At 50.1% G+C, this 26,921-nt stretch overlaps 1 protein-coding gene across 4 annotated transcripts in view; it reads right to left on the bottom strand.

Annotated features, from left to right (window-relative positions):
• MYO5B (myosin VB) overlaps window positions 1–21,593 on the bottom strand; it is a 149,207-nt gene extending 127,614 nt beyond the window's left edge. For all 4 annotated transcript variants that reach the window (XM_048290812.1, XM_048290814.1, XM_048290813.1 and 1 more), the window contains exon 1: window positions 21,520–21,593. In XM_048290812.1, the coding sequence (XP_048146769.1) occupies window positions 21,520–21,546 (27 nt within the window). In that variant the 5' untranslated portion in view covers window positions 21,547–21,593. The remainder of the gene's footprint in view (window positions 1–21,519) is intronic.
• Between the last annotated feature and the right edge of the window lie 5,328 nt (window positions 21,594–26,921).

The raw sequence follows: 26,921 nt of genomic DNA, 5'->3' as shown, positions 1-26,921 counted from the left end.
CTCCCCAGCCTGGGATCAGGCTGAGCACAGCAGCCCTTGGCCCTGGGTGGCTCTGAAACAGTGCTGCCAAGGCTGGGAGCTGGCAGCAGGGCTGGGCCAGGATGCTGCAGCAGCCTGACGCAACACGGCATGCAAGGCAGGGCTCTTCCCTCTGCAGGGCTGAGCCTGGAGTTAAAGCATGTGCTCCACAGCAGAATTAACCAAAGCCCTTCAAAACTCTGTGCTCACCAGGATTAGAGCAGCATCAAGAGATGCCAGCACCCAGTGTGCTGCTGGGAGTCCCCTCGCCAGCTCCTGGCGTCCATGGAGCAGGGGATCACTGCCCCACAGAAAGCACCGAGCTTCTCTTCTGTCAGGCCTGGCTCAGCCCTGCAGATGCTCCCCATGTGTTCTACAAGATGCTCACCATCGCCAGCCATCCCCTGCCAGAAAGAGGGATGCTCTGCAAGCCCCCGAAATCTCTGCAGTGTCCTTGGGAAGTACAAAAAGTCTGGTGATAAAGCTAACACAGGCAACTTGACTTGACTTGTGGATCTCCCTGGAAGAGGAGATCCCCAGCATCACCTAGCCAAATCAGCTCCTCCAAGACTCCTCACCTCTCCTTGCAAGTCATCGATTAAAAAATTTTCACACTGCACAGGATCACGAAAAGTTCCTTGACCTAGTGTCTGAGGGGAATCAGGACAAGCCTTTCATACCCAGCTCAGCTGTGCAGCCAATTTTTTTATTATAGTAAGGGTTATTGGGGTTTTACAGACTCGGGTTTTGCTTTTTCTTAACTAAAAACTCCATGCAGGGGCCAAGTGTCCCCGTAGCATGACTTCCACCAAACAGCCTGTCATATTGCAAGAGTGAAATCCTTCCAGGCTACTTTCTTCAAATTCCTGTTGATTGGCATTAATTACTCTTCTCTCATGTAATTCTCAATTAATCAAAACCTTCAGCAGTACTGTGGTGTAACCTTGCCTTCATTGTCCCCTTTTCCATCCGAACTTCATGTGAGAACCTTGGTGAACACAAGCTGAATCCAAAACATGCTCAATATACATATACCATTTACAACTGATTGTTAATGAATAGTTAAAAAACAGCCTTTGGGTTTAATTAAATAGTCAAAAATTGCCTTTCGCCCTGGGTTTTCAGAGTCCTCTATCTATAACACAGCCTTGTGATGCTTTAGGGAAATTCACAAGCACATTCATTTCCCAGGGCAGCAGCCACCCCCTGTTACATGATTTTAGATTAAAATGGTCCTGGGAGGAGCCTGGCTCTGTGGTGCAAGGATGCAGCCAGGGCTTTCAGCTGGAAATGTTTAAAGCAGTGGTGGCTCCTTGGCTGTAACTGTGGTGACACCGGTAGCATTCAGGGTGCCACCAGCATCTCCCAAAATCCAGGGTACCACAGCACATCCCCCACCACTCCAGAGCTCTGCCATCCTCCCCACTGGGCACCATGGTGCCCAAACAGCACCAAAATCCACCTTTAATTGCAGTGTAACCTCTCTGCCAGACTGGACTGTTAACCCTACTCGAAAGAAGTAATTGGATTAATCAACCTGCAGCCACTCCTCACATCTCCAGAACTCGTGCATTAAAACCCCTCTTGGAACGTCACTCAGGCATACTTAATTCAAAGGGATTTGACTTAAAGTTACAGGACATTTTTTCAGCATTTTCCAGCAAGAGGGTTATGCTGGAAAGGCCCCCGGGGTCACGTCTGCATCCTTTTCACTGCCAAGCAACTGAAGGAAAACAAATTGATCACCAAGGATTTAAATGAGCAACGTTTTACCAGCAGTAATTAAAAAATTCCAGCAATGAGGTCTGTTAGCAAGGAGGCATTAGACACCTGGAGAATGGCAACGGTGATCAAGACACAAAGCTGGAATAAATATCTTCAATTAAAATGACTGAAGCAGACAAACGCTCAGACACTCCCAACTGCTGCGGAATGGAAGGGCAGAGAAAAGGGCTCCTGGAGGGAACCACTGCTCCTGCATTTTTATACAATGATAGAGTAGTTTGGGTTGGAAGGGACCTCAAAGCCCATCCAGTGCCACCCCCTGCCATGGGCAGGGACACCTTCCACTGTCCCAGGTGGCTCCAAGCCCCGTCCAACCTGGCCTTGGACACTACCAGGGATCCAGGGGCAGCCACAGCTGCTCTGGGGACCCTGAGTTCTTCCCCACCCTCACAGGGAAGAACTTCTTGCTAAATTTCTTTCATCTCATTGCAGCAATTTCCAGATATTTGGGAATGTTATTTGTACTGGCTCTGCTGCTCCCAAGATGTCCACACACCGGACCTCAGATGAGTACTTGTATCATGAGTTACTCCATGTTAATGGACACGCTTTGTCTCTTCTCTCCAGTAACAAAAATCAGCAAGATTTTGCAATTGCTGAACTCTGAACTAACACTGGTTCAAAACACACGTCCAAGGAAACTCAAACAAAAGGAGGTTTCTTTTTAATATATAAAATGCAAGGCACAACATGGCTGGAAAGTCTGCTATGTTTTCCTTCTCATTCCCTCACGATTTGAGCTGTCCAGCTGAAATACTGAGCGTTTGGCTCTCCAGATCTTCCAGCACTAATATCCTGCAGCCTCTTTTTTACAACATACAGCAACTCTGTGGAAAAGCATCCCCTAAATCCTCCAACAAATGTAGGGGAGACAAAAGCTTAAACAAGGAAGGATGCAGGAAAGAACATCTCCATCAACCCCTGAATTTTGAATCTCCAAAGGTGATTTGGGAGGGGATGACTTTAGCAAAGCAGCATCTGAGTTCTGCAGGAAGGGCTCAGGGAAGGGGAGCAACATGCAGAAGACTGCCCAAGTGGGAAAATGGTTGGAAGAAAGGCACCTGCACCCACTTAAAAAAAAACAAAACAACAAAAAAAGCCCAAAACAACCACAACCAAAAACAAAGGACAAAACCAACCAAACAAAAAACAACAAACCAACCAAAAAAAAAAATCACCGCCACCAACTGCATCTTTTCTAGCCTTCACCTTGCTTTGAATTTTGACTTTTTTCCCCTGGTTTGGCAACGTCCCCAGAGCGTTAGGCAAATCCAAGGTTATCTCTTCCCTCTGGAAGGGTGGCTGCCCCAGCTGCACACAAACGCACACTCCCAGGCAGATCAAACACAGCTCTCACGAAACGCCGAAGTGTCCGCAGAAAAAAGCGCCCAAAAAGAAGGAGAAAATGAAAACAGGCTAAACCAAAACAAAACCATCAATCTTAGCCATGGGGTGCTGCTCCTGCCTTCCCCATTCCCACAACAAAGCCACTCTTGGGTCAACACGCAGGACATCCCTACCCCAACAGGAGATGTATTTACTCACATGAACATCCCTCCATGTGCTGCAGGAGCATTTCTTTATTCCCCCAAGCAGTCACAGGCAGGGCTGCAGAGCTGCCACGAAGGGATGTCCCAGCTCTGGCTCTTCCCACCATCACAGGGACAGCCCAGCTGTAAGATTTCTGTTCCCACTACACATTCCCTGACTCAGGACCAAGGAGCTTTGCCCCAACAGCAGGAAATGCAGTTCCCACCCAAGGGATGCCTTTACCTCGGGGAAGGACACGGATTTACGGTCACACAGCGGCTGATGCTACTTGCCTTGAAGCCACTGGGTCCCATCAGCTCAGCTTAAGGACTTAACCCGTTTCGAGGCACCTACTCTTACCACCCAAGGTGGAGAAAACAATTATTTTTAACTAGAAAAGCAGCAAAACTAGTGAAAATATAGCTTGAAGTTATAATGGTTTCAGAGTGCATGAAGACAATCATGAAGTCACTCAAATTAGGGCCAAAGAGTAACTCAAATCCACCTCTACCAAACACTGCACTGCCACCTTTCTCTTTCCTCTAGGGAATGACCTCATGATTTGCTATGTAGATGAATAAAACAAAGAAGAAAAAAATAAACTAAATAAACATTCCATTTTTCAAGTTTATTTCATTGTAAAAGTGAAGCTTTTGCCAACCATGCTGGGAGTTCCCAGTTCAGAATGTACAAGACCAAAGATTTCTGCCCTATCTGAGAAAATATTCAGTCCCAGTAGCTGAGTTCCTTCAGACTCCAAGGGTCAGTGGTTGGATAGGGACAGCTGAACTCACGTGGCTTCAGTCACTGCCAAGGCCAACGTGCACTTATGGTAACCCACAGCACCACTCACAGTACAGGTTTGTCCCACAGGACCTCCAAACCACAGAATCACAGAATCATCTGGGTTGGAAAAGCCGTCAGACCATCAAGTGCAATCGTTCCCCAGCATTGCCAAGGCCACCACTGACCCACCTCCCCAAGTGCCACATCCACACAGCTTTTAAACCCCTCCAGGGATGGGGAGTCCAACACCGCCCTGGGCAGCCGCGCCAGGGCTGGACAACCCCTTCCATGAAGGAATTTTTCCTAATGTCCAAATGCATCAGAAGAGGCATTGGTGGCCGTGCACACTTATGGATGCACCAGGGATTTGGGACCCTCTCCAAAGGACATGTCATCTACAAAAAGCAGAGAGATGTGAAGCACCTCATGTCCCCTCATAGTGGCTCTACTGTCCATCCCACACTGTGGTGAAGCTGGAGGCTGCTGCAAACTTTCCAACGGGTACTCTTAGGTGCTTTATTAAGAAGGAAAAAAAAAAAAAAAATCCCAGTGTGGATGAAGGCATCTGGTGATCATGTACAGCCCTCCAACCCATGAAGCACACACCAGTGTGCCAGTCCTGGGAAATGCCAGGCTGAGGGATGTGTTGGGGCTGCCCAGTTGCTGTGGTATTTTGTCCTTCAGCTTGGACAGTTAAAGGCATTCTATAACTTACTGCCCTGAATAAAGCCAGTTTTTCAGCCATACAAACACAAGCACCTCTGCACTGGGCATCACATTCCATGACCATGGAATCACAGAAGGGTTTGGGTTGGAAGGACCTCAGAGCCCATCCAGTGCCACCCCTTGCCACGGGCAGGGACACCTTCCACCGTCCCAGGTTGCTCCAAGCCCCGTCCAGCCTGGCCTTGGACACTGCCAGGGATCCAGGGGCAGCCACAGCTGCTCTGGGCACCCTGGGCCAGGGCCTGCCCACCCTCCCAGACAGCAATTCCTTCCCAATATCCCATCCAGCCCTGCCCTCTGGCACTGGGAAGCCATTCCCTGGCTCCTGTCCCTCCATGCCTTGGCCCCAGTCCCTCTGCAGCTCTCCTGGAGCCCCTTTAGGCCCTGCCAGGGGCTCTGAGCTCTCCCTGGAGCCTTCTCTTGTGCAGCTGAACAGCCCCAGCTGTCCCAGGCTGGCTGCAGAGCAGAGGGGCTCCAGCCCTGGAGCATCTCGGTGGCCTCCTCTGGACTGGCTGCAGCAGCTCCAGGTCCTTGTGCTGTTGGTTCCCCAGGGCTGGGGCAGCTCTGCAGGTGGGCTCCCAATCCCCACCACCCAATCTACGGAGAAGGGAACTTCTCAGGAGGTCAGGCAGAGCTTGGGAACAGCAGCAGGGACAGTGACCTCCCTGAGGCAGCACCAGGAGCTCAACTACAGAGTCACCGAAAGCTCATCCAAAAGACGAACATGGGGTTCCCTCACATCCCAAACTTCTCAGCTTGGATCAACTCCCACTCCCTGCTAAAACCACAAAGGCAGCACCAATACCTATTTCCCAGAAATTTTAGAGTAAGTCTCATGTCACCATAACTACTGGAATATAATTCATGGAAATAAGGCATACTGAACTCGGGTGTGGGATTTTTAATCAATAAAATAACCTCCAGCCACTGACTTGGTAACTGTAACAGTCACTTACTAAAAATGCCCTAGGGTGTATTACCGTGTCCTGCAGCCATAGGGAAGAGGAGAGAAGATCTAGCAGGCAGGAATTGTGCAGCAAGATTGATCTATTTAATTATTTTACCAACTCTTTTATAGACTTTCTTCTTCATAGTCTAATTGGACAAAGGACCAGCCACCCCTTGGGGTGATTGGCTAAAATCCTAAAACATCCATTGTCAAAATATTTTTCTACTATAGTATCAACAAAGCTTCTCAAGGTTGCAGGTGTTTGGTTGTTTACAGAACTCTGCTACTATCTTTTGTGAGAGAAAAGTCTCTCATGGACTTAGAAAATAGCAAGAAAATCTTTGCTAGCAGCATTTTTGTATCCACAGTCACTGGAACTCATTTTTGACCAGAGAAGTCATGTCCTGACCTCTGTTCCTCCCAGGATACAGTGATGAGCAATGCAGAAGTGCCATCCAAATGGAACACCATCCTCTTCACCCCAGATACCAAATTCCAACCAGCCTTTGCCACTGTTTCAGTTTCCCTCCTCCCTGTGGCACCTCTCACCTTGCTGCTCCCTGATAAGGCAGCAAGGCTGGCTTTCCTCCTGCCTACCAGGGGCAGTGAGCCCTTATCAGAGCATTATTAAAGACACTGTCAGACCACAGCCTCCAATTCCCAGCTACGGTGGAGATAAAACCCACTTTGTATAAACAAAAATACTTTAGCAAGAGCAGAGACTCGAGTGTGAGAGCAGCAGGATCTATCAGAGCATCAGCGAGATGGATTCAGCTGCAGAAAGGCAAATATTTGCTTTCCCCTCCTCTCCCCATCCTTCCTGTGTTGTATTTGCAAATTGGGGTCACTTCCAGATGCAAAGCTGCAGGATGTCCCCTGCATCAGGCTGGAAAGCCACATGCCAAGCAACCCTGCAGAGCTGGCCCAGCCCAGCCCAGCACTCGCCTCCCACTGGATTTTCCTTGATGCTTTCAATCATTGATTTCAATCACTGCAGAGGAACTTGGGACAAGGCATGGAGGGACAGGACACAAGGAATGGCTTCCCAGTGCCAGAGTGCAGGGACAGATGGGATATTGGGAAGGAATTGCTGTCTGTGAGGGTGGGGAGGCCCTGGCCCAGGGTGCCCAGAGCAGCTGTGGCTGCCCCTGGATCCCTGGCAGTGTCCAAGGCCAGGCTGGACAGGGCTTGGAGCAGCCTGGGACAGTGGAAGTGGATGGGATGATCTTTAAGGTCCTTCCAACCCAAACCCTTCTGTGATTCTGGGATCACACACAGAAGGTGTGCAGAATTCCCGTATTTCCGTGCTCCTTCAGTTGCTGGCATTTCCAGCTGTAGGACTGTGGATCTGAGCTCCAGACTGAAGCACTTCAGAGAAGCCACCTCATTCAGGACACAACACATCCCAGGTCTTTGCCAGGTCTGCAGAGGCAGCACTGATGGCCACAGCAGTGCAGGATCTGGGGACAGCCTGGCTGCCCCCTGATGGGCCCAGCACATCCACAAAGCGAGCTCCTGACTGCCAGCCCTGATGTCCCAGGGAGGAATCCCAAGGGACTGGTTTTCACAAAGGCTCTTTTCAGAGGAAAGCAGTTTAACCTGCTTAAAAGGCATTTTAGCCTGTTCAGAGAGGAGGGCTCCCCTCTGTCCATCTACCAGCAAAGCACTGACAAAGGCCTGGGCTTTGTTTCAAAGGAAGCCAGCAAACCTCAGCATCCCCACAGCCTGTTTCCAGCCAGGAACGCTGTCTGGGAAAGCTCATGAGCTGGGATTCCCCCACTCGTCCAACACTTCTGAACTCCCTTCAGGATTTGCATGTGCAGGAGAAAGCCCACATCTCATTTTGCATTGACACAGGGAAAAATAAGCCACAAATCTCTCCTCATCACAAGATACAAAAGGATAGAGGCTGCTCCAGTAGTGAGACAAGACTGCCACAGTTAATAGCATTATCACTCCTAACCTGTGCTTTATTGCTGCAGTAAATTTATCCCCAGTGTCGTACATTCAGTCCACAGGAATAAAATGCAAGAGACGTCCCTAGAAAATGCTTAAACCCCCCAAAGCTGGGGGGTTCTGTGAGCGTGTGGAAGGGAGGTTTAACACAAGCACAGAGGTCAGCAGCTGGTAACCCCATAATGGGCAGCTCAGGGCTCCTCAGATCAGGGGGCTCACGGCATCCTCACAGACCTGAAGGCCTCAGCATGGCTCCTGCCTGGTGGGAGGGGCAACAAGGGTCACAGCCACAGGACATCACCCCAGCACCAGCAGTGTTTGGTTATTGAAAGGACACATAACCCCTGAAGAGACCCATGAAAATCTCAGGTGTCACTCCAACCCCAGAGATGTTCACGGCTGGTTTAGTGGCCAAAGGCCACTGCTGTACTTTCACACCCACACTCAGGGTTTGCGGCCTGAAGGACACCCCACCCGCCCCCTCACTGCTGGTTTACTGCCAGAGCACAGAACCCACACAGCCTTCGCTGGTGGCTTCAGTTTTCCCTAAGCTCTGCCTGCAAATAAAGGGTGGAAAAAGCCGTGTCTCCATTTTTAACTGGGCTGCTTCCATCCAACAACTTAAACATCCTTAATGCCCCTCAACCATCGAACACAAGCCTTGTGGATGGAACACAAGCACTGCTCCTCCCAAGAGACTCTTCCAAGCCTCAGTGATGGACAAGTGTGTTAACAGAGCAGCCAACTTTCAAATCAGACATAAATTATGTAAAAAGCCTGTCAGAGACAAGGGTCAGTGCTGTATATGGGGTTAAAGCAGGTAAAGCAGATGCAGCCAGGGCCTCTTCCATCTGCTGAGGTGTTTCAAAAGCTCTTCAGCTTTCAAAATATGAGCCCTAGTTCAGATCTGCACTTATTTGCTCTGCCCTGACTTGAAAAATTACATTTGTTTTGTGTGAGCAGGAGGAGTGAAGCCAAGTCCTTCCAAAGCAGCCTTTTCCCTTTCCAGACAAATTAACTATATTGAAGTTTAGCCTCACACCAGGACAGGTTTGTCCAGATCCCAGCTACATTTTAGCTGTTCCCAGCTTTCCAGCTGCTTCCCAGACAGGTAAGAGTGAGCAGGGAGACAACCTTCCTGCCCAGCCCAACCTGCCCATCGCTCCAGAGCCATCCAAACACCACACCAGCCCTGGGCATCAGCACAGCTCCAGCCAGGGCTCCAACACCCACTGCTAAAGCTTCAGAAGTTCCTCTTGAGTCACTCATGGAACACTGGGACAGCTCAGAGTTCAGAGCCCCCAGTGACCAACCCAGACACCCAGAGGTGTGTGCAAAGGAAATTAATTTATCTAGACAAGCGTCCGGGCTACGTCTCATCCAGCGATCCCTGTAACTGCACGTAAAAGCAGCATTCATCAACAGGGATGCATCCAAAAAATGTCAGTCTACTGGCTTTGAAGGTTAAAAGCACAAGAAACAAGATTTTAACCCGAGGAAGGCGCTAACTTGCTCAGTAAAGATACCTGAAGCTTATTGCTAAGCATCAAGTTATATTATAATGTGGCTCTTCAAAGAACAGCATTTGGAAAACAAGAGTGGATTTATACTGTGGAAGGACAGCAGTGGAGTCCTGGCTGCAGGCAAAAGCAGAGCTTTAAAAAACACCTGCACCTGAATGATCACACAAAAGCCTGTTTGCGAAAGTAACACCAAAATGTCGAAGATTTGGACCTCCTTCCAGAAACCAGAAGCAGCTCCAGCATGGCCCTAGGGTGGATTTTTTTGCCCCAAAACGCTGCCCATGCAGCATAGCTCATCTTCCCACTTTCAGGTGGGCTCTGGCATTGCTCCATCCTGTCAGACATTCACACCAGGATCTTGCAATATTGTGTGCCTGCACCTCAGCAGCGTCTTGCGAATTGCAATAATGTGAGTTTAGCTACAAATTGAGACAGAAGTGTTGTTGCTACACTCCAGAAGGATTACAGAACTATTTTTAATAAGGGGTTTAATAAGCTTTAAGTAGAGTAAGTTGTTTTTGCTCAGCTCACATGGCTGCAAAGATAAAACCTTGCACAAAGGAACAGCCACAAGCTGCTTGACAGAACTTGCAGCGCTGGAAATTATAGAGTTACCTCTGAAAAGAATGTTCTCTTTTGTTGCCTTTGAAGAAAAAGTTTATATACTACCAACTTAGGTTTGGCTTTCTCACAGTTCTACAACATCACAGAGCTACACCTCTGCAGTTTCTGTTTGGTTTTGGCCAGACGCTCCCAGGACCAGGAATGAGCAACACAGAAGGTTTGGAGCCTGAAGAAAACACCGAAATCTGGCTTTGTGGACTAATACTCTTCCGTCTTTATGTACTTAAGATGCACGTCATCAGGTGGACACCCTCCTGACCTGGGATAGTCAAAATCAATTCCCATACCATGTTCCTCATCCCCAGCCACCACTGGTCACCCACAGCTGGACCAGAGCCAACCACACTGGACCACAGCTCCCAACACCCTCAGCCACATCCCAACATCCATCACCCAAAAATGACAGGTACCCACAGCACAGGGATGGTCATCTCCAGATAACATACATCTGCTGAACCAGTTAATACCAGTATTCTCTTTGTATCAAAAAAAAAAAAAAAAAAGGAAACAGAAAAAGAAAGCAAACCCATCCTGAACCCAGGAAAGGGTCAGCACAACAAAATTTAAAATTATAAATAACTGCTGGTTTTTTCTACTCTGTGAGTGTTTCTCCCTCCCCCACTTAGCACAACCTCTATTGTCTGAAAAGCGTTTAACTGGAAGTGGGTCATGTCTCCTGGCATTACTAAATCTTCCCAAATTTCCCCCGATTAGTCAAATGCAATATCCTCTCTGACATCTGAATGATTGAGGTAGTGTGTAATGCCATTTTTCCCCTGAATGAGCCACATCAAAGAGGGTTATAAGCCGAGAGATGGCACAGCAGATAAAAGAGTTGCCAACAGATTGTGCCCAAAATATTACCCAGGAAAATTAAATCGTTTTGTTGGAAGGTTTTTCCTTTGGAAACGTTCAGCCATTAGTACTGAAAGTGGAGAGACAAGAAACTGCCTTCAGAGGTGCTAGGAGGACGAAACCTCACCAGTTACGAGCTGAGTGGTCCCATAGTTAAAACCATTCTGCACAAGGAAGATTTTCTATCAGCCACAACATCCAGCCTGCTCTTCACACAGCGACACAGAAAACCATCTTGCTGGGGGTTAATGACAGCCTAAATGTGGGTAATACCTCTCAAATGACTGAAAAAGTAAAGCAGAGTCATATCAAGACTAAAAAGAATAGGACGAAAAAGCAGTAAACCTGCTACCCAAAAAAAAGAAAATACCATTTAAAACCTGGGATGTAACAGCAAGCAATCAGCTCAGGCACGAGTTATATCCAAAGGGTTAAAAAATATCACCCTTTGAAGCAGAAGGATGCCAGGACCCTGGAAGGATGCTCAGTTGGGACAAGGGCTGCTCCAGTGCTCAGCTGGGGCTGAGCTCTCTCCTCACAGGAGAAGAGCTGGAGCTCTTAAATACGTGCCAGGTTGGTGATTAGGTGAGATCCGGGCAAAGTTTAGTCAGTAACAGCAGGGTTTGCATTCTGCTGATTTACCTCACGTCACCTCCCAGTGCTGAAACTTTGTACCAGAGCAAAGGCTGGCAGGAGACAGCACCTTCTTCAGTCAAAAAACAAAGTAATGAATTAAAATAATATTTTAAAAAGAGGGAGAGGGAGAGAGACTACAGACCTTTTGGCATTGACAAACAGAATACTCTGTTTCTGAGAACTGACTTTTTATCCAAAGCTACAAAGTGTGTGCTGCAGAAATCCATATTAAAAAAAGAAAAAAGAGGAGCCCCAGGAAGGTTGCATTTGGGTGAGAACACTGCTTTAAATGCCTGGTGGTGGACTTTGGGATGCAAACCCCTGTTTTGGGTAGAGTAGTGCTTGGGGAGGAAAAGCTTGCTTGCAGCTCGCTTTTGGGGACTTCGAGTCCCCAGCCCGGAGCAGTCTCAGCCATCCCCACCTCTTCCAGCACAGAGTGTTGGGTGCTGAAAGGGAAATTCAAGTATAGGTTTTACCACTAAGGATGATTCGGGCCCACCCTGATGGTCAAGTAAATGGGAGGCTCGGGTTGCTCAAAGCAGCTCGGCACTTCTCGTGCCCACCTGGCAGCACGGGGTCGGTCCCCAGGCTTGGGAGGGCTCTCCGAAACCCAGGGGTGCGAGCACAGCCGCGCCTCACCGGAACAACAGCGGGGAGGGCAAAGTGCAGAGAGACGAAGATTGGCTCTGACAGCCTCGACTCCGAGTTTATTTTGGCATGGCAAGAGCACACGAGGCTTCAAAGCAGCTCTGACGAGCAGGGGCCGGGCAGCAGCACCTGCCCCGGGGCTGAATTCCGCAGCCGTCCCCGCCACCGGCTGCACCCAAAGCATCAGCCCTTTAACCCTCAGCACCAGGGTTTTATAGAGTTGAGACCTGCGCGCTTAAGACACCTCGATTTTTCTCCTTCCCTGTTGTTTGTTCTTAAATGAAGTGTTTTATTTAAGAGCTCTGCCTCCCTCCCCCGCGACAGGGCAGACAAAGTACCAGCTCCTCTGCACGGGGAGGAACAGCTTGTCTCCTTGCTGGGGCAGGATTCAAACAAAAACAAAGGCTTTAGAAAGGAAAGAGGAAAACAAGCAGAAGGAAAGGGGAGCAACAGATTTCAAACCTGGTACTTCTAGGGTTTACAGGAGCAAGATATGAGCTGCTTATCTCTGGCCAGTGTCTTTGTGCTGCCCAGGGCTACAAAACAGGTGCTGCAGAAGAGCCAAGGACAGGTCCATCACCCTGGGACCTCTGTTCCCTGAAAGACATGGGGAGAAAGCCCCAGTTCAGAGGAGCTGGGGAGGTCCTGTAGTACCCCTGAGGGCAGCTCTACACCAGCCCACAGGTGAGATGTTCACACCTCACACAGACCTGCCTTCCCTAAGAGCTTTTTCGCGGTGTTGAAGGTCTTGCTTCAGCTAAAACATGCTTTATTGGTACCATTATTTACAAGATGATAGTGCAGGTGTTCACAGTCTAAACCAGCAGAGAATTGATTTCTTCCAAGGCCAAGTGACACAGGAAAGCAAAGGGACAGCACAAAAACATGAGATACTGACCAAGCTCTGGATAAGCAGCTCTTTGTCTTCAGTTTCTTTCATCACATTTACCTCTGGACATGGTGGTGAAAGAGGCATCAGCTAAGCAACAAACAGGCACTCCACCACTGTGGGAAAGGCTGACAAGAGCCACACCAGTATTCCCACATCCACCTCCCACCCAGGACTGTGTAGCTCTGGAGCAGAACCCTCTCCTCCAAAACAGGACACATGGTCCTACCAGGAGATGTGGGACCAATCCAAGACCACAGCAGTCCAGTGCTGCCACATGAAAGCCACCTCCAGCTCTCCATGCCCACCCCTCCGGGAGACTGAGCGTCCCTGAACGAGTCCCACGCCATGCCCAGGGCACTCACTGGGCACCAACTCTCTGCCCAAAGAACAGCAGCAACACCCACAGCACCCAGCTTCCCAGAGCTCACAGTAATTAAGCAGCATAAATCCACAAGGAGTTACTCAGCTTAATGAGATTGAAAATTACAACTTCTATCATCTCAGCATCTTGGCATCCACTGGCTGCCTTGAGATATGCTTACACCAGCCGTGCTCAGCTGGGGTGCAGCACCAAGGACCAGTTTCTCAGCAGGCACAGGGATCAGATATTTTTTATTTCTATTTTATTTTAAAGCCCTTTTCAATGCTCATTCGCTAATACACGTCAGCAGCCCCAGGTGCTTGCTTACATCCAGCCTGCTCTGGCAGCTGGAGGTTTGCCTGAGCCACCTGAAACCATCTCTGTGGGGCTTTCAGAAGAAACCGGACATTCCCATGATTTTTAAAAAGCCATATTTAAACACATTAAGGGTCCTTTTTCTCTTTGAAGAGCAGTGACGGGCTGGGCCACATCCCTGAGGTGTAACATGCTATTGTGATAAGTAGCGGCCATGATTCACCCACAACACATCCTGCTCCCAGCAGCCCTGTAAGTGGTGGTTAGCACATCCTAGCAGCATCTCACACGCCCTGACACTTCCAGGAGGGAGCCTGGGCAGTGACTCACGGGAAGGGTGAAGGTTTGCATTAGCTGGGTGTAAGTGCTCCACCGGGCGTGGAGCCACCAAGGGAAACTCATCCCTTCATGGACTGCCCGTGGTCCAGCAGGGTGGGAACTGGTTGTGGTCTGAAAGGGTTGGTCAACCTCAGATGTGGAGAGGACGTTCTCAAGGAACAGCTAAGGTGGACGTGGCAAACAGAGGCTTGCGGGTGAGAGCCAAGAGGAATATCCAAAAGTCAGGGTGGACACAGGTTTCCCAGAAGCGTAGGTTCCCCAGAGCTGCTGTGGCTGCCCCATCCCTGGAAGTGTCCAAAGACAGGTTGGACGGGGCTTGGAGCAGCCTGGGACAGCAGAAGGTGTCCCTGCCTATGGCAGGGGGTGGCACTGGATGATCCTTAAAGTCCCTTCCAACCCAAACCATTCTGGGATTCCATGACAGCATGCATCTCCTGGTGAGGATCCATGGAAGCACCAAACACCTGGAGCACCCAGAGAAGGCAAAATCACCCCACTGGTGCCACCACCAGTGCCTGTGTGGGAACATGAAGAGAGGGAGGTGCGGGCATTAAGGAGGGCAGGAACAGGGCATCCTACAACCTGCCCCGCCCCACACAGAGCCGGGGAAGGCAGCAAGAGGGGTTACACAGGGCTGCTGTTGATCCACTGGAATTGCCAGAGCAGGGTCTGAAGCACCACTGGCTGCCTAGGGACAAACACGGGAGACTAAAAGTCAGCACTACAAAAAACCGCTCGGGGACGAGGAAATTAATAATGAAATCCAAACAAAAAAATCAGATGGGGTTTGGTTAAAAATGGCAAAGGATGGTGGCACAGCAGGCCAGGAACACACACTGCTGGAGGAGCTGCGCCACCATCCCACCACCCTGCACTCTGCCACGGTCTGGGAGGCATCACCTGAACTAAGGGCTTACACTGCTCACAGTAAGGGTTTATAGACCTGTTGCTTGCAGTTCCTGTAGTCCTGTAGTCCGTACTTGGACAGGTTTAACTCATTCCCATGACTCCCAGGTTTCAGTCAGCTGGAGAAGACTTCAGACACGGACAAACCAAGCACAAAAGGAGAGCACAGCTGGAGAAAAGGTCACATTTCCAGGCTTCAGGCTCTTCCCTGTTGGGGTGCTCTTCTCCAAACCCTCTGGATACCACAGGAAAGGCAAAGAGCAGAAGTACCAAACCCTCAAAAGCCTCACTAGTGGAATTGATGAGCTTACCATGACCCAGACAACACATTAAAGAGTGTTCACACGAGGAAAGCCACATGAAGCCCATCACCCACCAAGCCTGGTCCTTCCTAGCCCTGCCACCACCTCTGGACAGGTCCCTGTTCACACCTGAAGGCTCAGGCTAAGCCAAAACCTAACCCAGCCCCACAAGACATGTCTTAGAGCAGGCCAGAGGAGTACAAGGGTAACTGCTTTACAACCAACTCGAGACACAGAAAGCTCACAGGGAACCTTTCTCAGTTTTGATAAGTAGCAAATTCTTCCCTAAAGTGTTCTGCAAACATTTCAGGCGTCTGCCACAGCTTGAGGTTTCGCTGCAATAACAGCAGTCATTTTCCTGACCTGGACTGTAGTTCACCCTGATGTTCCTTTAACCACCACAAAACGCTTCTGTGTGCAGGAAGGGTCAAAGACCAGGCACAAAAACACCCAGCTCAGGGTTTCACCTGCATTACCTGGTATTTATTACACCCATGGCTAACTTGGAAGGTCCAAAGTCCACTTTCATGCCCAAGTGGGGCTACTCCTGTGGGTTCCCTGAAGGACAACTATCGCAGTAAGGGTACATTACCCCTGTTTTGGGCAGGGCTTCAGATTAACTGGCGTGTAAATTAAAAGTCCAGCACATCTAGAACTGCACTGCATCACAGCAAACTGAGAAGTTTAAACATTACATACATATATGTATAAAAATACAGTCACAAACATACATAGCCCTCTTTCTCAGTCACCAGAAGAGATGCATGAGTTCACATTCGGGGTCTTTATTTTCTATTTGCCTGGTAATTGGCAGCAAGAAAGAACAACAAAGCAAAAATCCTCCCCTGTAAATACATTCCTCAACAGCAGCCAGGCTGCCTGTAACAAATAACCTCAGATAAACTCCTTCCTCAGGGCAGGAAAGGGCAGGAACGACTCATCCCACCCAATCCCATAAGAACCAGCACAGCACACAGACCCACTGCTGTTCCCATCCTTCGCCCTGGAGTTAACCCAGCAAATCCCTGCAGCTTGGGCTTGCGTGCACTGGGATCTCCACACCACAGTTTCACACCTTTGGAGCAGAATCAGGCCAGGAATTCTCAAAAATAGATTTTTAAAAGAGCAAGCTGATTAATCCCAAGCAGCAAGAGGACATACAGCTGGGATATGGCTAATTAACCCTGCTGGAATCATTCTTGGGGCTGTGCCCCAGCACCTGCACTGAGCTCCGTGTTCCTTGGCTCAGTGGCTCTCGTCTGACCCAAGCACAGGGGCTATTAAATGCACAACTGAGATGAAAAATTGCACAAACAGAAAAGAAAACTGGGTTATTTTTGCAGCACAAAGCCCCTGGAGCAGCATGCCCTGCGGTGGGACGTGCTCCCACATGGTGCCAGGAGAGCCTTACCCAGCCCATTGAGGGAAAGAAATGCCCCCCCACGCCACAATCTCTCACCTCCCTTGGATCTACTCAAGGCCCAGACCCAGTGGACTCAAGGATATTTAAGACCCACGCGTGGTTCTGCCTTCCCCTCACCCGTGCCACCACGGGGAAGCCGAGGGGGCCCCGCGCGGCCGCGGTGCTGGCCGTGCCCTTGGCACGGTCCTCAGCTGCAGAGAGCTGGCTGAAGCAATCAGAGTTTACATTTCAATGATTTTCTCTCTGCCACTGCAGCTCATAATGAGGCAGGATCAGGAGGAGCCCGGGGATGCCGATGGACCTGGCTCCTTCAGCAAGACGGCCCCATCCTTAAACAAAAACCCCAGCGTGGCCTCCAAGATGTCCCTGCCCTTTGTGGCATGACCCAGACATGTTCTCATAATTTAAAATAAAGAAGAAAAAAATGCAAAAACCTTCAGCTCTAACCTGCTTTTCCTAACAGGAGCTGCAATGGCGGGAGCAGCAGGAGTTCAGGAGCTCTGCAGCATCCCGTGGATGTCCTGAGACTGAACCCCAAACACACCCTGTCCCCAACACTTATTCCCAGAAATTTGTTCTACACAATCCACAGAAAATCTTCTCTCTCCTTCCCAGCTGCTCCTCAGCCCCAAACCAGCACACGGGCACACACTAAGGATGAACCCTCCCCAAGCCTTTCAAGATAAATAATTTTCAGAAGGTTTTATGCCAGAAGGTTTATGCCAATTCGTTGACTCAATCAGTGTGTGATCACACTGGCAGCATTTATGCGCTTCTGAAAAGTTTCTCCCCAGGGTCAGAAACCACCAATTCATTCCAGCTATTTCATTTAAAACAACTTTAAGTGAAAACCAGAGAGTTTTCTATACCCAACACTAGCCATTAGAAGAGGATTTTTAAAATGCATTAAGTTCCATCATCTGTAAGAAAATACTTGGCAAATAGCAGCCACTTTGCACAATGGGAGGAAAAAAAATAATATGAAAAATAAATACCCTGGCTTCTTATTTACCCAGAGCTTGCAAACCTTCTGAAGAGCGTATCTCGAGCTGCACAACAGCCCAGCAGCAGACAGAACCAGCTTATTCCCTAGCCTGGCAGAAGCACTGTTTTGCATGAGGTTCAGAGGCTATACTTAAAAGGACAATTAACATATTTTAAGAAGTACCTTTAAGAGAGCAGAACATCAGAAGCCAAAGCAATTACAGTTGTTTTTGTCATACGAAGAGCTTCACCTTACAACACAACAAAGGCCGGCCATGCAAACAACTCTAATTTCTGGTTTAGTGCTGCAAATCAACCCTGGCTACTGGAGTGAGCGTGAGCAATGTCCTCGTCCACCCCTCCTGCCCAGCGCCCAGCCCGGGGCACAGAGCATCCCGTTATCCCATGGCAGGGTCCTGCTGGCACCTGCACAGGCTCAGTTATCCCATGGCAGGGTCCTGCTGGCACCTGCACAGGCTCTCGGGGGTGGCACTGCAGCCACCTGGGCTGTGCTTCAGCTGCAGCAGCAACAGGTCCCTTCGGAAGGCTCTGTCTGGAGAGGACGGTGAGGACTCTGCACACAGGGAGCTGCTTTTGCCTCCTGCTGCAGGTAAAGAGGATTTGAGAAGCTCCCCTGCCCAGCAGCCACCAGTTTGTCTGGGCAGTGCTGCAGCGGGGTACATCAAGGACATGGCAGGAGCAGGGCCAGCCCAAGCAGCCATAGAAAGATGTTTGCTGGGTAATGCGCAGATCAGAAAAAGTTCCTCTAGTTCTCCATCTGGAACAGGTTTTTGCAGGCTGGAATCCTTGATACGACCACCTGCCCTATTCCTTTTGCACAGGCTGGTGCCAGCAGCTCCAGGACCAGCTCTGCATCCTCTGCCATTTCTGCTGGGACACACACTAAACTCCCATTTGATTGTGCCACAAAATAAAATCCACAGCCAGATAATCCAGAGCCTTCAGGCAAAGCACCGGGAGTAAAGAGAATGGTCTCTCCACAACTATTTACCCAAGTGGAGTCCTACATGCTTGGAGGTTGAGGCAGTTTTGGAACTACTCTCATGCTCGTAATTAGGCACAGCTATTAATTATCCTGTTTGATGGGGGCTATTAAACACCAGTCAGCCCTGATCTGAAGGGGCATGGTGAGGCATCCCATGGAAAAGGCCTCCAGCAGAAGCTCACGGCTGCTGGTGTTCCCAGGATGGATTCCTCTCCTGCCTGAGTGCTCCCCAGGCCAATGCCCAGTCTAACACATCAAATTCACCAGCATGGTGATGAACTTATGCACCAAGAAACGACCCACTGGGACCTTCTACCCCCACAAAGTCCCAGAAAACCTTCTGCAAGCACCACATGGAAGTTAAGGGCTCTCTACACAACCAGCAGGAAGGAGAACTGAGAATTCCCACTTGGATGCTCAAAAGTGCCTCCCCAGCATTTTCCCTCATCCTGGTTCCAGCAGGAGGAGGAATGACTCAGAGGAAGGTACAGTTGTGGCTGTGCTAATGCAATGGCACACGCGGGATCAATAGGCTCTCAGCAAGTGAGCTGTATTGACTCCGGATCATCTGCCTCCCCTTCCTCTGCACCCCCCAAACAGCCTCACCCCCACCCCACCAGCAGGGTGATCCAGGAGGCCCCACCTCTGCACTGGGCAGTCACCTCCTGCGCAGAGCTGACGTGCAGGCGAGCACCAGGACCCTCCTAAAGGCCAGAGAAAAAAACATCCCCTTCACCTCAGGGACCACCAGGCTCAGCACCTCAAGGCTGTTGGGTTTGTTGCGGTTTTTAAGCCTTCTTTGGTCTTTTTCTTGTACTCTCAAAGTCACAGGAAACATTTTTCCTGCTGCTTCAAAGGCCAGAGCTGGCAGAGGCCCCATGCAGCAGACAGCGCAGCAGGACAGTCCTAAATTTCACCGTGACTCAGCTGCACAAATGACCCATGTGGGTCCCAGCCCATGGCCCCACCACCTAAAAAACCAGCTGCATCCCTAGAATGCTCCTGCAGAACCGACAGGCAACAGCAGAAGGGCCAGTGTTGGAACACCTGCTCTCACCGAGAGACTTCGTTGTTTTTAAAAATAAACCTAAAGTTAACAACACACACAGGTGGCCACCAAATTCCCACCACTTCCTCATCAGAAAGTCCCTAAACAGCAACAGGATCCCAAGCAATGCCCCAGGAGGCATCTTACACCTGTTCAACAGATCAACAGGAATATAAACCGAGGCAATGCAAAAAAGACAACACAGGTTAACTACCTGCTCATCAAGTTAAAAATCAATTAACCAGGTTGATTTAATCAGCCCATAAATAGGGATAACACAGCACCTGGAGCCAACCTCCCTCCTCCCCAGGGATGCTTGCCATCACATCCATGCTCTCATCCTAAAAGATGCTGTGGTCGGCACATCAGAGCCCTTCAGCCACAGCTTTACTTCAGCTCCTCTCTGGATTTTCCAAGGGAGAAAGATTTTCCAAACTTTGTTTTTAAAGCACTCCCAAGAACGATGGAGGTCACCCTGCTCACAGACAGCCCAGCTCAGTCCAGCGGGGCTTCTGCAATCCCCACAGGTTCAAAGGAGGAGCTGCCAGATCCACCATTCATCCCGCATCCCTTTGATAGTGACAGCCAAAGAAAAAGATACGTGGCAGCCCCCTACATTACATAAAAAAGCTGTTGGCAAAATGAGTTACAGAAGCAGAAATCTGCAGCAAAGTTAAGCCCGAGGGACAGAAAGTGGTTCCTGGTGCCAATCTGGCAGCACCTCCCTGAGCTGAGCACGGTCACAGGAAGAATCTAAAACACTAAAATTCTCATTATGACAACACATGAAGCTGACACTCTACGCAGCAAAACCTTTCCTGAAGCCAGCACTTACTCGCGATGAGCCCCTGCCCAGCATTACTGATGGCTTTGACAGAGTACATTCCCTGGATCCCGGCTGCCCGCAGCACCCCCGAGCAGCCCCGGGAAGATGCCGAGCGCAGGGAGAGGGCTCTCTCCACAGCAGAGAGAGCTCCAAGCCAGGCGGATCTTGCGCTGCCTGCGAGGAGCTCTTTCATCGGGACAAGTCAATCAGCAAAGATCTCTCTGGACACAAACCTCTCTGGGAAGAGGGGCAGAAAGCCCCGAACTGTGTGAGAGGGAAGCATCCACAGCCTGGGTTGGCCAAGGGCTGGGAATACCCAAGTATCCCACAGCCACAAAATAACAAAAAAATTAAACCAGAGTGGAAACTGATTTTCTTGCCCACACCTCAGGCTCTGCTTTAAAAAACAGCACCTGAGTCTCCAGTTACCACCATGACTACTTTTTGAGAGCACACCTTCCCCTGGGAAGCATCGGGCCCGTCGGAGAGCAGTGCCCAGCCAGGCCACCAGCCATGTCACCTTCCCTGGCTGCCATGAGGAAGCGGGTGCGTCCCATCGCACCCCTGCCAAGGGATCACATCCAGGAGTTGCGGAACAGAAAGGACTCTGGAAACCGGACACCTCGGAAGCGTTTCGGTGAGTTACGGCACTCGCTCTGCGATTCTGTGATTCTAAGGACTGCATCTTCCTCCCCCTGCACCCCCGTGTCTTAGGGATACAGGAGGAAAGAATTATTCCAGGGGGATCCGGGGAGGCTGAGAGTGTTTTGGCCGCGCAGGTGACGGAGCGCACGGAGGGCGAGGGCGAGGCCACCGCCACCACTACCGCGACCTACGGGCGAAGTTCACCCTCCATCGCAGAGAACCCAGGTGGGTGAAACGCCGAGGGACCGGGAGGGGGCCGGCACCCGCGGGGGGACGCCGGGGATGCCCCCTCCGCATCCCGCGCACCTGCGGCCGCCGTCCCGGCGGGTGCGGGGAAAGTTGCGGGGCCCCTCCAGGACTGGGAAGCAGCCCCCCACAGGACAGAAGGAACACGGAGAGGCACCCGCAGAGCCCCCCGCGCCCCCTCCCCGCTCACCTTGGTGTAGAGCTGCGTGGTGGACATGGCCGGGGCGGGCGGCGCTAAGCGCGGGGCATGGGGGCGGCGGGCGGCCGGACCGACCGCCGCACGGACACACGGACACTCCGACACTCCGACCTTTACACCCGCTGCGGCCGGCCGGGCGCGGGCACGGGCACGGGAAGGGAGCGGCAGCAGCAGCAGCAAGGAGGAGGAGGAGGAGGAGAAGGAGGAGGAGGAGGAGGAGGAGGAGGAGGAGGAGGAGGAGGCAGCACCGCTCCGCCTCCGCCGCGCCCCGCTCAGGTATGGGGCGGCTCGGCTCGGCTCTTTTCCGTTCCTTTCGCCTCGGCTTTTTTTATTTCTTTTTTTTTTAAAAAAAAAAAAAAAAAGAAAAAAAGCTCTTTTTAATAAATATTTTTTCTTCCCGGCCGCTTCCCCGGCAGTCCTCAGCATCCCGCCCGGCTCCGGCGCCCACCGGGCAGGGTCCCCCGGCAGCGTAGGTTGGTGCTGCGTTTGGGGATTTTTTTTACCTTTTATCCATCTTCCTTCCTCACAGAAGAAGAGTAATTAAGCCCCAAGCAGGTGCGCCTTGGTGGTTTTCGGGTTTTCCATCCCCCACCCGCCTCTGGGGTTCACCCACACTTTGGGGTGTGGGGGACGGCATTACTGGGGTGTCCTTTGCCGGGACACACCTGTTCCGGGACAGGAGCACTGCGCTCATGAACCCACTGGAAATCCACTCAGGGAATGTGCCAGGGATAGGTTTTTCTCTGTCTTCTCCTGCCTGCAGGTGAGTCTGGGGTCCCACCAACACCTCTGCTCCTGGGCACTGCTTGTGTGTCACTCCCACATCGATGGCACGAATCGCGACTTCCAGAGCAACAGCCCCAAACTGATCCCAGCCTGTCAATCTGTGGCCATGCTGCTTCCCTCCATTCCACGGGAGCACCCTGTTCTGCAATTCATGCTTATACGGCACTTTTAGAGCCTGAGAAGGACAATGAAATGCAAAGTAGTCCTAATTAACCGCTACTGCTATTCTTTATAATTCAAGGTATTTTGCATATTAACTGAGCAGGCAGAAACCACACTCAGCGGATCCTGTTCTCTGTCACAGCTGTTTACTCTGTCACTGGGATCCCTCCTCCCGTGGTTTCAGGCTGTGCCACTCACAGGGCACGCACAGCCTTTCCTCAAAGTGATCACTGGTGGCATCCCACGCTCTGCTTCTTGTCCCCTGGGGGATAAAACTCTCCCCTTTGTCATATTTTCCCTTTTTCACCCCAGAGCCTGGCAGGAAGCAGTGCTGACTTGGTGAAAGGACAGCCGGCATTGCAGATAACTCTCTTTTCTGGCTCTGATACCCTTGATGAATCCAAAAAAATTGCAGGTGGCTCTGGGGGAAGTCTGGGAAGGAGGAAGGAAGGGGAGAAAAAAACTGCACCGTGTCTCAAAATTACCCTGGGAAAATTTGACAGCATAATCTCTGCAAAGCCTCCAAGAGAGCTTTGTCAGGCAAACAAAACTTGCTCCTCTCATTTCATTAAATCAACTGCAGAAACAAAACGTGGAGCACTGGTGCAATTAGAAGCAAAGCTTTCAGAGAAGCCAGGGTAGCAGTGATAGCCCAGAGGCAAAGCACAGCCATTCCCATGAAATACCAGCTGGTGTCACATGTGATTCTCCATTAATCTAAAACTTTAATTAAACTCGGAAACTAAAAACCCCAAAATACATACAGAATCCCTGAAGTACATCCTAACTGCTGAGTTGCTTGAAATTGTCTCCTCCAGGAGATAGAAGCTTCTTTCCATTTGGGAATCAAAACTCGTGTTGATTAAATTTAACAAGCACGGGCTCTTAAATAGCAGTTTATGGTATCCCCTCTTGCATTCACATGGAAGGTATCTTGAGGTAAAAATGGACTAAATACCAGAGTTTCTTCCCCTTTAAGCAGAGACAGTGGATTCTTTGCAAGTACAGGATGGGTTGGAGTTAGTTTTAAGGCCCTGGCCTGGTCCCTGTGTTGAAATGGACACTCAGGAACAGCTGGATGGATGGACAGGTGATGGCACAGGCCAGTGAGGAGCATCAATTCTGACCACTCTAAATGTCATCAGAACACAGCTGGCTGTTGCTAAGTACAAACCCAGGTCCTGAATTTTTGCATGCAAAGATGTCCCAAAGACCTCGAATCTGGATTTCATTCCTCCTGGGCCAAGCAAAAGTCACCACGTGCTACATCTGGGCAATCTGTGGCACTGGCAATGTCACTGTACCCTGGGCATGTTTCTGGCTGTTTCTGCAGCACATATTCCTACCTGGGTTAAAGTAATGATAAATTATTCCAGGTGTTAAAGCAATGAATAATTAACATTCCTGCAAATAGAATTGATTCTGTCCAAATCTCTGCAGCCCAGCCCCAGACAGCAGGGGCACCATGTCACAGGGCACCACTCCAAGCCAGCACAGGGCACAGGGGACCACTCCAGAAATCATCATCTTGTATGTGGCCAAAAACATCACCACAGAAAGCCCTGGGGTCAGTATAAAAGCCCTTGTGAGCAGATGGGTGGATGTAGGAAAGTCTTAAAGCCTTGGGAGACGCTGAGGATTCAAACCCTGGAGTGAGTCTGGGATGATGTGATCAGGGACTGGCATTCCCAGCCCTGCCACAAGGCAAGTCACCCACACACTCCACACCTCTGCTCTTCCTCTGTCAAGGTGAAAAATTTAATTAAAAAACACAGGGAAGAATATTTTGCAAAGCTCTGGTACGTGTCTAAGTGAAGAGGCTGTAACTGCCAGGTTTCTAAATGCCAGTGGCTCTGTCTGTGCGTGGCTCAGAGCCCTGGTGCAGGGCAAGCTCACCCTGCCCTGGGCCAGGCTGCTTTCCTCACCAGCGGTGTCCCTGTACTTGGGGTTTAATAGATGGTTTGCCTCCAGGATTGCTCACCGGGGCAGGAAATGCCACACTCAGGAGCAGCAACTAACACTCCGGAGGTTCCCGGCACCTGCAAGCCACAATTCCAGATCCGTTTGGCTCGTTGCTGCCTGGTGACCTGTAAGAAGTGTAACGTGAGCGCTGGCCCAAGGCAGACAAATGCTCGACCACGCTTTGAAGCACGTTCTGCTTGGTGCCCTATTTGCCCAGTTTACTGCAAGGACATCCAAGGAGCTGGAAGAAGATGGAAATCAGCAGGATTAAGGAAACTTCAGTCTCGACAGAGAAAATCATTCTCACTGCATCGCTCATCTGACTGTGAGGGGCAGCGAGAAGGTGCCTCTCAGGGACATTCTGACCCACCCAGCCTCACCAGTTCTTCTGGACCAACCTGAAGCCTACAAAGCTCTTGGCAGCAAAGGGTTCAGCCCCAGCAAGACGTTTGTCCACCAGCAGTTCTCCCTCAGAAGAGTTTAGTTGCCCATTATCCCATGGGAATTCACTCCTGCTGAAGGCAAACTTCTTCCAGTCTGATCTTTTAATCTTGTGCAGACCTCATGTTCACTGCAGAGGAAATTTGCCTCCATGAGCAGGAGCTCAGACACTCTATAAATATTTGATAGCTCTGACCACCTCTTCTGAGTTATTATTTTATTAAAGAAGGAGATTTATTATGGTTCTGGATGACTCAAATTCACAAAGCTCACCAATGTGGTATTTTTTTTATCTCTCCTATCGGGTGTACCCAACAAATGTCACAGCCTTTAATAACATGCTTTAATTAATCCTGGCATTCTGAATGTGCTATTATCTTCATTTTTCAGAGAGGTCACAATAGTAAAGGAAAATCTACATTGCTTGCACGGGCTACTCCAGGAGTCTGCGGCAGACCAGGAAATTAATCTCTTAATCATTCTGCCAATTTGACTCAGAGGTGAGAGCACAAAACTATGACTACCTCAGCTCTCTGGACTGATGAAACTGTTTCCTTTATCTGAGATAGCCTTTCCCACCTGCAAAACAGGAGGAGCAGTGTATGTCCTCTGTGTCGCTCTGGAGATGGCTGCTGAAAAGCACCATGTAAAGGCTCGACAGCCTGAATCAACCTACCTCTCCCAGCCCGATGCTTCACCTTCTTGGCAGCTTCCTTCCTCAGTATCCATAGGACAAACCCTGTTTGGATCCATGAAATCCAAGGAACAAGCTATGAGAGGCACTGCTCTGGTCTGTCTGGTCCCCTGTCGGGATGGTAACAGTTCCAGTGGACTTGTCTCTCTTCCATCTGCTGACTCAGGAAGTTTTGTCTGTAAGCAATGATAAAATCCCACCACACTCCTTTTCCCCTCAGCAGGGCCAGGTTCTTCCACCATTTACACCCAGAATTAGCTGGGTTGCTGAAAGACCACTGATACTGTTTCAGATTAGTACATCTCCACCTTGCTTTTTTCTCCACAGGAAAAAAAAACGTTTGTCAACTTGGTGTCTGCTTTAAACCGAGATGAGACAACTTTGCAGGCTGTTCATTCCTAATTTGTTCCAAGATGTCTGGAATCTGGGGCTCCTGAGCGCTGATCCCAGCTATTTATCAGCTCCTCTGTGCATCCATTCGTGTCCTCACACAACAAAAACACAGCCCGGTTTAGCCAACAGGGAGCCACACGCTGAAAAGGAAGGCAGGAGGACAAAAATGGTAGAGGAAGTGGTTAGTGAGAGATGGAAGTTTCAGAAGAAAAGGGTGAAAAAGCAGGAGCTGGAGGAAAGATGGGAAGCAGAAAAGCTGAAAGAGAGAGAAACAACTGCAGATAAGCAGCAGCAAAGACTCATATGGAAAAACGAAAAAAAGTATATAAAACATTTCCAAATGCCACGAAGTCTGTGAGCAAGAAAGGGTAAGAGGTTTTACATGGATTCTTCACTTCCCTCCTCTGAAAAGGACAGAGGAAAAACCAAGGAAATACATAGCAAGGAGCTGGTCAAGGGCAGCGCCATGGGGAGCAGCTGGGTTGTTCCCACCCATGCTTCCTGTGTCACCCACTGCTCCTCCTGCTTTAGGGGCACTCTGGCCACTGGCATGGGCACAGAGAGGCCAGCAAGGTGTCCGTGCTCCGCACTGCCAAAATCCTCCAACACCTTCCTGGGGACATCCAGCCAGCTTCTGTGTTGCTGTCTCAAAATGGTGGTGGTGCTCAGCGCCCCTGTTCCATGTGTTCAGAGTGTGGCAGTGGTAACAATCCAAGGAAGCCCAGAGAGGCAGAGGTGCCGTGAAAATTATAGAGAATAAACCTTTTTACAAGACAGGTCTAACAGCAGCCCTGCACACTTAATTCTGTCCAAGCAGAGGACTCACAGACTTGGGACTCCAGTATGCCACAGATCATTTCAACAGCTACCAGAATCTGTGCAAAAGAGTATCAGCTTTTTAATGTCCATCCCACAGTAAAATACATTCAGAGTTTTATACTTTTTATATAAATAC

This window comes from Corvus hawaiiensis, chromosome Z (assembly GCF_020740725.1).
Source record: "Corvus hawaiiensis isolate bCorHaw1 chromosome Z, bCorHaw1.pri.cur, whole genome shotgun sequence".
Taxonomy (NCBI): domain Eukaryota; kingdom Metazoa; phylum Chordata; class Aves; order Passeriformes; family Corvidae; genus Corvus; species Corvus hawaiiensis.
The sequence above is the reverse complement of the archived record's forward strand: the minus strand, read 5'-3'. Positions and strand labels throughout refer to the sequence as shown.